The sequence below is a fragment of the Microcaecilia unicolor genome, chromosome 6 (assembly GCF_901765095.1).
Source record: "Microcaecilia unicolor chromosome 6, aMicUni1.1, whole genome shotgun sequence".
In the NCBI taxonomy this organism is placed as follows: domain Eukaryota; kingdom Metazoa; phylum Chordata; class Amphibia; order Gymnophiona; family Siphonopidae; genus Microcaecilia; species Microcaecilia unicolor.
In genome coordinates, this window is record NC_044036.1 from 321,622,912 (window position 1) to 321,635,076 (window position 12,165).

The window sequence follows — 12,165 nt, forward strand, 5'->3', positions numbered from 1 at the left end:
CAAGGCCTCCCCCTCTTTTTCGTGATTGCTATATTTTTGTCCTGTGACTGTTCCTTTGTTTAATGTTTGGAATATAACATACATGATTATAAATGAACATTCATAGGAGGATGGGATAGCGGGAGGTGGGCGTGAAACGTATTGTAAAATGATGAACAACTCAAAGAGTGATATTTTGACTGTTACTTTATTGTCTTTTCAATAAAAATTGTTTAAACATTAAAGGGGAATAAGAAAACAAAAAGAAGAATTAAAAAATAATAGCCAACAACACAAAAACATACCCAAACGGGAAGGCATTATGAAAGAAATACACGCACTGAGAATACAAAATGTGTCCACCCTGCTGCACAGAAAAAATAAGACTGAGGGACCTGTGCTCGCGTATTGAGCAGGAAGGCACCAGCACATGCGCGGTGGGATGCTGCTGGCTCTCCAATTCAGCATCCACAAAGGGCTCCATCAGATGACGTCATCTGTCTGTGAGAATACAACAGCCTGCTTGCACCTAGATACATCATAACTGAATCAAATTAAAGCCATTCTAACCATAGCAAATTATGTAGCAGAGAATGAACCTCTTCCTGTTTCTACCAAGTACAGACTTATGCAAGCTATATAAACCCTACCCAAAGTGAAGAATAAATTCTAACAAACCATATATCACTTATGGGGGGGAAAAAGTTAAAATGTCCTTACCTCTGAATGTCTTTGATGAAGTGAATTATATTCTCTCTTTAACTCTCCTTCCCTCTCCTCCAATCTACTAACTAAAATGAGCGGGGAAAAAACAAACACAATTTAAAAAAATAAATTAGACAGTAATGACATCAGGAATTTAAGGTTAGAAGTTAATTTTGAAAGCCTGATCCAATGGCCAGTTGATAAAAAGACCAGCTGGCTTATCAAGCAGGTACACACTTTCAATTGAACATTGGCAACTTTCACTGTTTCTCTATCAGAACAAAAGAATTCTTCATTTCCAAAGATGTGTAACACTTGACTATGGCTGTATCTTCCATGTAAAAAAAAACTATGACAAATCTTTTTCTCTTGCACCCTATTCTACATCAGCTTCTACTATAAGGCCAAGCCAGATATTAACATTACTACGCCTACCGGATGGCTTCAGAGTAGCACTAAAAGGGAAAGGGAAATGGGACTTGATATACCGCCTTTCTGAGGTTTTTCCAACTACATTCAAAGTGGTTTATATACATTCAGGTACTTATTTTGTACCAGGGGCAATGGAGGGTTCAGTGACTTGCCCAGAGACACAAGGAGCTGCAGTGAAAGCTCTTGAGAAAGCTGCATCTTATTTACTCATTCATAAAACAAACTAGTGCATGGTCTGTTTATAACAGGAACCTAACAGCAAGACAGCAAAATTGTAAGAAAGGAGGCTTGCAAGAGATAAAACATTCATGAATAATTTAGAGGCCTATTTATTAAAGCACAGTAAGCATTTATGGTACTAATTAGCACACAGTAACAGTTAACCACATGGCCAGAACATTTATCGTACATTAATTTGTGTGGTAACTGCTGATTGTGACAGGCAGCAAGAAAGGGGTGGAGAATGGGCAGGTTTTGGCCTGTTCACCTTATCTGACAGCCCGACCTCTAATGGTAGTATTGCGAGATTACTGCTAGATGTCAGAACAGTCATTTTCAACCTGACTCCTGGGTTGGAAACGAAGCAGGAGCATCTGAGGGATCACTCCTTCGTCACAAACCAACCTGGGACACCTTCAATAAGTCATGGGGGAGGAGGAAATCAGGTTTTGATTTAAAGCACAAGCTACTGTTATTAGATAAACAGGCAGATAGCACAGATGCTTTCACTATGCTGTCTGCTGAAACACTTACTGTGTGGTGAGTGTCAGTACAGTAACTGCAGGGCACATATATGCTCCAAACAGAAGATTTTTAAACTATAAAGTCATTGGAAACTAGAGTCAGGGGGGGCCACACGTATTTCTACAGGGCCTCCAATATAACCCCCTTTATACCACAAACATTTGTAATACAGCAAAGAATCAAGACTGAATTTTCACTTTCAAACACAGGGTAAAGTTTCAATGTGGCTCTGCAATGAACAGCTTAGTTTTTCACTGCATGCTTTACTATCTTGCCCCTCCCACTAAATATTTAGATGAGTACAATACAGATCAACCCCGTTATAATGTGAATCCACTTATAACACAATGTGGTTCCCGATCTGATGAACAGGAAATGGCATGATGTTGCAATGCAAAAGCCATCTCTACCAACTATGAGCAGAGCACACCGTTTCATACCTCAAGCATTCCTTTTTGGGTTGAAACAATTTCTGAAACCACAAACAAATATAAAAAGTATAGTTTGGGGGGGGGGGGGGGGGACGGATGATGTCACGAACCAAGATGGACAGCTGAGCTTTTAACTCTGCATGCCCTGCTGCAAAAAAAATGGTTATCCCTATCATCTTGCAAAATTTGGAGAGCTCGCCAGCAAATTTTAAAAGTGCAACTAATAAAGTAATAAAGGCTTTTCTGTTAAAATGTTGCAGCCGCCACACACATAAGGATTTGGCCTATCAACTATTACTACTACTACTTAACATTTCTATCAACCACACTTGCAACCAGGAGCATAGCCAGACCTTGCAGTGGGAGGGGGCCAGAGCCCAAAGTGGGGGGGGGGGGGGCACACTTTGGTCTGCCGCCCTGCCGCCACCCCCCACAAACTGCCGTAGCAAATACCTTGGCTAGCGGGGGTCCCCAGCTCCCACCAGCTGAAGCCTTGTCCAGCGCCAGTCTCCAGCACCACCGCGTTGCCTGTCCTGCTCTCTCTTTCCCTCATGTCCTACACTCTCCTTTTAGTGAAATTGAGCATGCTCAGTTTCACTAAAAGGAGCGTGCTGGACATGAGTGGAAGACACAGCAGGGCAGGCAATGTGGCAGCGCCAGAGACTGGCACTGGACAAGGCTTCAGCTGGCAGGGGTTGGGGACCCCTGCCAGCAAACCCAGGGGCCCAGAGGAAATTTGGGGGGGCCCAGGCCCCCGTAGCCTCGCGTAGCTATGCCACTGCTTGCAACCCTCCGCATTGGTGGCAGCAAAGGTGGCGCTGGTGAATGGCTCCCTCACCTCTACTCCCCGACTTAGCACAAACTCAGAGCAACAAACGAGGGTGGAGGCCTCAGCGGAACCCTTTTCCGAGTTTTGCAAGCTACTTCACAAAATCAAATTTCACCTCAAGGCAGTTCGTGATCAGCTTTCTACCGTGGTCCTGGATCTTTGGGGAGAGATCACAGTGTTAGGTCGCAGCATGGAAGATACCAAAATGAGGACTGAGGAACATCAGGAGGCCATTTCTGTGCTTTCATCCTCCTTGACTACCCACCAGATTGATCATCTCTATTTAATGGACAAGGTCGAGGACCTAGAAAATCAGAGTCGCTGTTCGAATATCCAGATTCGGGGGGGGGGGGGGGGGGTCTGAAACTGCAGAGTATATTAATCTCCATCATGCTCCTCTTGGAAGAGGCTCGGGTTGCCCTGCTTGATCAAATTAAAATTGATACAGCCCACACAGTGACTAACCACCCAAGAGCAAACCTTCCTCAAGATATTATTGCTTGCTTCTCCGATTATAAAATTGAAGAAGTTGCACTGTGGAGAGCTCACTCCCAAGTTCCGATCACCTGGGAAACATATCCTATCAAAGTCTATCAAGACTTAGCTGTCTTGACTCTGTGTCGCAGGAATGAACTGAAGCCTCTCACTAAACACCTGCAGGAAAATGACTTCAAGTATTGCTGGCAGCACCCATTTGCCCTTGTGTTCTACATGGAAGGGAAACTCCATATGCTCAAAACATTGCAGGAAGCATGGCAACTGTTCCCGGATCTTGCATCCATGTCTCCAGAATCTGGCTGAGGAAAGGAAGCACAGACGGGCAGTCTGGGATCCCACTCCACTTGCTCTAAATGGCAATGAGTTAGCCACAGGAAGGGACAGTTCACCCAGCAAGTCAGGGTCACACCTTCCGCCTGAACAAGGAACATGAAGGTTTGCCAGAGTTTGTCCTTTAATCTACCTTTACATTGTGTTACTAAATGGGTCCCATTGACTCCGTGATGTAGGGAAACCAAGGACTAGTGGTTTTATCTTTGGGCTATGTGCATGCTGTTCATTCTCCCCCACCTGATCATGCCTGAGTGGGCATGTAGTTTTGTCTTAACTGGCACAAGCAAGACGAGTCGTAGGAGCTCCGGCGTTTAGAGAACAGCGCCATTTCTCCTGGATCCTTGGCCACTCGTCCTGGTTTTGTAGCTGTGAAACATTTGAAATCCTGTTTTAAGAGTTAAACCACTGATGACACATTTTGGTGAAATGCAGAGACTGCATTGGGTTTGACGCTAGATTCTCTGGAGAATTTCAAACTTTAAGACTGATTCTGGGCAGACAGCGCAGTAGAACTGGTGGATGAATAGTAATTTTTTTATCTTTTGAACTGAAGGTCTGAAGGCTTCCAAGACTTCATATGGATAGAAATAAGGAGATGGACATTGTGAACATAACATGATATGCTCCTTTTTGGATAAAAGGACATTATTTACAATATAAAGATAGTCTGGTGTAACAATAATTTTTTTTAAGTACTGTTGAGCTTTAAAGATTAAATATCAAAACACGGGTAATGTAGATGAAATAACAAATGTTAAACAACACAGTTATGCCTTCCATGGTGAACTTTGATGTTAAGGAGATATAACGTTAGTAAGGAAGTTGTTTTAACCTTCAGATATACATCTATATATATAATTCTCACCTCCAACGTTCTATGAAGCCTCCACAAGAGCTGCATGGTGGTGAAACCCAAATTTGCCCATGCCTGTTTGCTCCGCCCCCACGTCAAACGCGATGATGTCGAGGGCGGAGCTATCACACTCAACCAATCGTATCGTCGCTCATAGCCCTACCTCCCTCCCGAGACCGATCTCTGTCTTCTTCCTTGGCAGCTCTGTGTGCGTCCACAAAACCTTACAAACCAGGCAACAAGCACTGCAACACCACCTCTCTCCAGAAGCAAGCCCGGCTCTCACTCTCTTTGTCAAACCTTCATTCCCTCCCGTAAACACAGCAATTCCCAAAGCCAACAACCGGCCCACAGCTGAGGCTTCAAAACTGAAGGAAGGGAAGCGATAAACGCTGGCCTGTGAAACAAAAACAATGCCCTCCAGGCCTCTGCTTCTGTGCTTGCGTATTGGACAAAAAAAACAAACTCTTCTCCTACAACAACGGCTGTGCTCTCTGGGGAAACAGGTACAATTAGAAAACACTTTTCCAGCACATCTTTTTTCCCACCGAGATGCAAAGCTTTCTTTTTCTTTGTTTTTTTTTTTTTCCTATTATGCATAAGGGGGGGGGGGAGAAGGGGGGGCCTGACACCTGAGAGCAGGGGCACCAGAAGGGGGGGAGGGGTCCTGCGAACCTCTTCTCCTACAACAACGCTGTGCTCTCTCTGGGGAAACAGGTACAACTAGCAACACTTTTCAAGCACATCTTTTTTTCCCAGGGAAAAGAGGGGGGCCTGACACCTGACAGCAGGGGCACCAGAAGGGGGGGAGGGGTCCTGCGAACACACAGAGGGAGGAGGAGAGGTTTCTCTCACATACACACAGTGTCTCTCTCACTCTCACACACTCTCCACCACACACTCTAACACACGTACACTCACACATTAACTCTCTTTCACACACACTCTCTCTCTCAAACATACACACACTGAGGAAAACCTTGCTAGTGCCCATTTCATTTCTCTCAGAAACGGGTCTTTTTTCTAGTAAATATATAAGAATGGTGTTTGGATTGATAGATTGGTCTAGTATAATTGAGAGGCTGAATGTGGATGAGTGTAAGTTGGTGAATTGCAATGGGAAACTATTCAAAGTAATTATAATTTTGATAAGATTTTTTTTATATAGAAGAAAAATGTTTCAATAACGTTTATTAATATAAGTGTAATTACTGTTGTAAGATTTAGTAACTGTAACTAGGGTAAAACACATTTACTCATTAGGAAAGGAGCTATCTTAAGATATGAGATATTTATATGATGTGCCAGAACAATGCCTGTACTAAAGTGCTTTTGCTCAGTTCCCTTCTGTAGCCATGACCGAGGTATTTTTGTGGGGATTGTTGGAGGGGTTTTTGGGGGGGAGGGGGGGTGAAAATACTTTTAAAACATAGTAAGCATTTATAGGGGGTGTGCTGTTAATTTATTTGGATTTTGCTCACACCTTTTTCAGTAGTAGCTTAAGGTGAGTTACATTCAAGTACGCTGGGTATTATTTCTCTGTCCCTGGAGGACTCACAATCTAATTTTGTACCTGAGGCAATGAAGGGTTAAATGATTTGCCCAAGATCACAAGCAGCAGCAGTGTGATTTGAACCAGCCACCTCTGGATGTCAAAGACTGGTGCTCTAACCGCTTTGTTATATTTTTATATTGTGGTTGCTTGCTATTGATTAAATAAACATGGAAAAATATATATTTCTGAAGAAAACATTGCTGTGCTCGATAGAATGGTTTTGAAAATTTTTGCAAATAAAGTTGAAGTTCTCTAAAAAAAAAAAAAAATTCAAATCTGGAGTCCAGCAAACCCAAATGGCTAGAGACCCAGCAGTTAACAAGTCAACAGTTCATAGATGAAAAAAGGAGAATAGCATGTAGTGTGTAAATTGAATGCAGAAAAATGGCTTAAAATTTCTAATCACAATAGAAAAACAGGGACATGCAAACTGAAATAATACTATAAATCCAAAGAGTTTGCACACTTAGTTTGCGGGTACACAGTACATTCAAACTAACAAATGGAACCTCAAATCCCCTGATAGGGAGAATATCAATGTAGAACTACCACTGTCGTTATAGGAGTCTGTTTTTATCATTGGTTCCGTAATGGACCAAAGAAGAGGAAAACCAATCACACGCAAAAAAACTCACTCTTAAGTGAGAAAAACGAGTGATTTAAAAACCTCCTCCAGTATCAAATTACACTCGTTTTTCTCACTTAAGAGTGAGTTTTTTGCGTGTGATTGGTTTTCCTCTTCTTTGGTCCATTACGGAACCAATGATAAAAACGGACCCCTATAATGGTAGTGGTATCTCTACATCTCCCTATCAGGGGATTTGAGGTTCCATTTGTTACTTTGAATTTACTGTGTGGAGACACCCGCAAATTAAGTGTGCAAACTCTTTGGATTTAAATTTTCTAATGCAATCCGCGTATACCACGATGCGATTCTTTGGACCCCGAGCACTGCGTTATAACAGGGTTGAATGGCAGTACATCAAATACAAACACAAATGCCATGATCATTATAATACTACTGTGTTAGCAAATATGGATCCTTTCACACATTTGAAGGTCAAGATATCTCATTCTGTTTCACCAGATCCACCAATCTAGAACTTGTACAACTGAGTACCCTTCAATAAGGGGTTGAGCAAAGCTATGCTCTAAATAGATGTGTATTATGAGAAAGCAAAAGGTCCAGTAGTATTCCTCGATATGGTTCCACATGGCAACTTAGGCCATCATCAAGGTGTTCTTTACCCATTTCAGATAAAAATGTTAACTTCTGTACAGTAATTAAACCAGTGCTTACTCATCTTTTTGTGGCCGTGACCCTACTATAATAGCTGAATAAAAAAAATTGTGTAACCTTCCCAGAGGTGCAGAATGAGGCACTTATGGAGAGCTCATCCAGGATGTCACCCCACAGTTTGGGAGGCTATGAATTAAACTTTTGCAGAAGCCCAAGTCACCCTGTGGAAAAGATAACCCAACTACAACAGACTAATTCTTAGTTTTTAAACTGTTGCAGAACATGGCTGCTAGATTAACTTATTGGCACAAAAAGATTTAACCATATCACCAAGACTCACAAGCAGTCTTCACTGGCTCCCAACAGAGGTCAACGGTAGCAATTCTTGTGTGTCCATGTCAACAGCTACTCCACGCTAACACCCATGCTAACTAATTTCCATGGTTTAGTAAACAGATACCCAAGTAGGAAAAAGTCAAACTGTCATCAAGTTGAGAGAACACTTTTGGGTAAGCATAAAAGCCTGGCACAACAGATTTAATGTCTCAGTACTGAGCAATTCTTGTATATGCTGTTGCCTCTTATTTTTTAGTGGCATTTGTCAAAAAATCAAAAGCAACAACATGCAAACACTCCAGGTTCAAACCTATGTAAAACCATGAACAAAATCTTTGGTGGCTTGTAAGCTTCAATGCTCTTATGACAACAACTGAGAATATGACAAGAGCCACTGCAGCTAACATTTTTAAAATGACAAGCATATGGGATTAGTATAGTACATGCCCATTTACAGAAAATGAATACTGAAAATGTAGATTGTTGCCTTGGTTGCCCTTTTTGACTACAGACTGCATTGCCTGGATGTGTTGTTGGCTGCCTATGCTTTGATAGTTTTTTTTGTTGTTGTTGTTGTTATGGGTGTAACTTCTATGTATGTTTCTCTTGTTTGCCGCCCTGGATAAAGACAGGTTATAAATAATAATAAATTGAAGCACAGTTTAATGGTTTATGCAACCGACTATCCATAGGTTATGAGTGCCAGTGTTGTGTCCCTCAATGAGGGACGGGATGACACCTTATAAAATCAAATAAAATGTTAGCAACAATGAGGGACGGGATGACACCTTATAAAATCATATAAAATGTTAGCAACATTGTTGAATTGTTGTGAGCTGACAATGCATGAGACTGGTGGAGCAGACAGAAGCACAGCTGCTCCCTGCACCCTCCTTGCAGCATACACCCGGGGCGAACCGCCTCTACCACCCCTCCCCCTTGGTACATCACTGCTGAGACCTGTTATGTCATATGACCAGGAACAAAAGATAGAACACCTCTCCAGTTCAAAAGCAGTCTTAAGCAGGCCTCAGGCTGGCAAGGCCTGAACACAGACTGTGGCCAGTAGGGCAGCCCCACCCCAAACACAGCCTGTGATTCTTTCTTGGTTCTTCTTTGAATACTAGGGTCTGGCTCCAGCCAGACCTCAGAGCAAGGCTTGTCAGTCTCAAACAAGAAGCAAAAGTGCCTTACATCAGCCAGGTAACAATTCTTAACCAAAATGTGATGGTGGTGTATACTGGGGCTTCAATTCCTTCTCTCTGGGCCTCAGTCAAGCCCTGTCTTATATACTTCCTAGCTTAGGCTCCACCCCTCCGGGCTCACTTCCTCCCGGGCGGGTGTAGTGCTCTTAAGGTGGCTCAAGCTAAGGGACTGTTGTTAAGGGTGAGGGGCAGAATTCTATAAACCCCATCACAACATCTTTGAAAAATTCTACCATACTTTAATGAACCTGTAAGATTGTCAGATATAATGGGGACATAACTTATAACAATTCGCAATTCAGTTATGAATGTATTGGGCCATATCTATTGCCATAACAATCAGACTATTTATTTGAAACTTATTTATACAATTAACATATCAAGCCATACAAGAACATGGAAGAGATGAAAAAACAATTTACATTAAAAAATATCCAGATGCTACTCCCTATGCAGTCCAAATTAAGAAAAGCTACCTGATTTTCCCCCCGACACAAAAAGAGGAGGGGGAAAAAATAAAAAGTACTACTCATCAACCCAAAACATCCTTACAGTGTGATGTGTGTTAAATATATTTAATAAGAAATTTAAAGCCCTGATCATCCAAGACAACAGAAATGATATTAACATCCTGAGAATAACTACAACTTGCATCCTTAAACAAAACAAAAACCTCTAAGCTGAAAAATAATAACCAAGAAGCTATGCCAACATTTTATAAACAAAAATTCCCTGTCTCAAAGCATGTGTAGGAAGAAGTCATGTGGTAATATGACTGACACTAAACCCTTTGTCCAGTAGCTAAAGTGGAGATGGTGAACCTCCTGAAGCTGCCCAGAGGAATCTGTGCTTGCTTTTATGATCTCGGTGAAATCCTAGAATAAAGTAGTCTGGTTGCCATGTTGCTCACTTGAATGCAAAGTAGTAATTCCTGTGACTGAAAGAGCAGATAACTTTGGAAAACACATAACAACGCCCTTCGATAATTCTGTAGTCAAACAAAATTGTCAGATTTTCTCATTTGTGGGGTTTGGGGTTTTGTTTTTTCCCCAAAAAAGTGGTGTGGTAGATGTGTTAATCCACTTTTAAAGGTAATAAAAAGAAATCAAACAGAACAAATAGAAAATAGGGTAACAGTCTAATTTAAAAAAAAAAAAAAAAAAAAAAGGTAACCACATTTTTGATTAGCTTTCAAAGGCAATACCTCCTTCAGATCAGAAATGAGCAAATGACAAATATCAGAATATATGTGAAATATTTTATTTATTTAACACATTTATACCCCACATTTTCCCACTTAGTTGATCATTTACATTTTCTGATTTGTCATCATTTTGCTCATTTCTGATCTGAAGGTATTGCCTATGAAAGCTAATCAAAAAATGTATTAAGTGTCCAACGTTCCCCTAATAAGCCATATGGGAACAGATTGATGGGAACATTGGACACTAAAGGGTTAAGTTACCTCTTTTATTAGACTACCACCACCTTACTTTCCTTTTTTTGTTGTATTTATTACGCTTAAAATAAATTTACAGCATTTACATAATGCTTATTGTTTATATACAGGCTCGTTTTCAAAAGAGAAATACATCTCAAAAATAGCATCAAGAGGTATTTGGACATTTTTCTCCAAAAAATATCCAAATCAAGATTTTCAAAACTCAGATTTGAGATGTTTCTCTCTGCAGTGTATGCAAATCACAAGGGGGCGTTGGATTTGGGCGTTCCCAAAACTTGTAAGTTTTTCTGCAATAATGGAACAAAGCAAAAACGTTCAGGGATAAAAGTTAAGTGTTTTGGTCTAGACCCGTTTCAATCACGCCTAAGTCACAAAGGTGCCCTAAATCAGTGTTTTCCCAAGTCCAGTCCTGGAGTACCCCTTGCCAGTCTGAATATGCATGAACCTGACTTGTATACACTGCCTCCATTATATGCAAATCATTCATGCATATTCATTGTGGATATCTTAAAAACCTGACTGGCAAGGGGTACTCCAGGACTGGACTTGGGAAATACTGCCCTAAACGACTAGACCCCACCTCCTACTCCCCCAAAGATATGAAAGAAGCAGTACATACCAGCCTCTATGACAGTTTCAGATGTTATGGCCAGTCCTATTATAGGGGATAGGACTTGATATACCACCTTTCTGTAGTTACAACCAAAAGTGGTTTACATATTATATACAGGCACTTAGTTTGTACCTGAAGCAATCGATGGTTAAGTGACTTGCCCAGAGTCACAAGGAGCTGCAGTGGGAATCAAACCCAGTTCACCAGAATCAAAGCCCACTGCACTAGCTACTAAGCTACTCTAGGCAAGCAGATCCCCAGGATAGCCTAGTGATCAGTGCAGTGAACTGTAAAGAAAGGTACCCAGACCCATATCCCACTCTAACTGGTACACTTGCGGTAGAATGTGTGATCCCTCCAAAATACAATAAAAATCTACTGTACCCAACTGTACACCGCTACAATAGCCTTTATACCTGCAGGTAAAGTAGTTTTTGGTGCATTTTGAAGGGCTCCCCAAATAAGGGGGAAATGGTGAGAAGTGTACCTGGGACCTTTTATGTGAAGTCCACTGCAGTGTCCCCTAGGGTGCCCCACTGGTCTGATGGGATTTTTTTCCATCACTTTTTTTCCCCCCAAAAATAGTCCTTAAAGAGATGCACTGAGCACAAAAACATCTAGCAAATGGCCATTTTCAAAACAAAACGGACTTTTTCTGGTTTGAAAATGACCATGTTTGCTACTGGATTTTTGGACATTTTTCCCAAAACATCCAAAATTGGATTTAGATATATCAAAAATGTCCCTCGATGTCCTTTCCCACACTTGTTTTACTCAACATTCAACAATAGGATTTTGCATGGAACACTTTCTGACTTTTGAAGATGCACTGATTCTACATAGTGTAACGGGATTGAGTACTGTATTTTTCTCAAATATTTTTATGTGTGTTGGCTTCTCACTATTACTGGCTTGTAGCAACCATTGGTCTTCCTTGAAACAAGTATCAC

The 12,165-nt window shown here is 41.3% G+C and overlaps 1 protein-coding gene across 1 annotated transcript in view; it reads right to left on the reverse strand.

Annotated features, from left to right (window-relative positions):
• SPAG9 (sperm associated antigen 9) overlaps window positions 1-12,165 on the reverse strand; it is a 228,701-nt gene that overhangs the window by 162,776 nt on the left and 53,760 nt on the right. Inside the window, 1 exon segment of the mRNA XM_030208362.1 lies at window positions 700-770. Within this exon segment, the coding sequence (XP_030064222.1) occupies window positions 700-770 (71 nt within the window).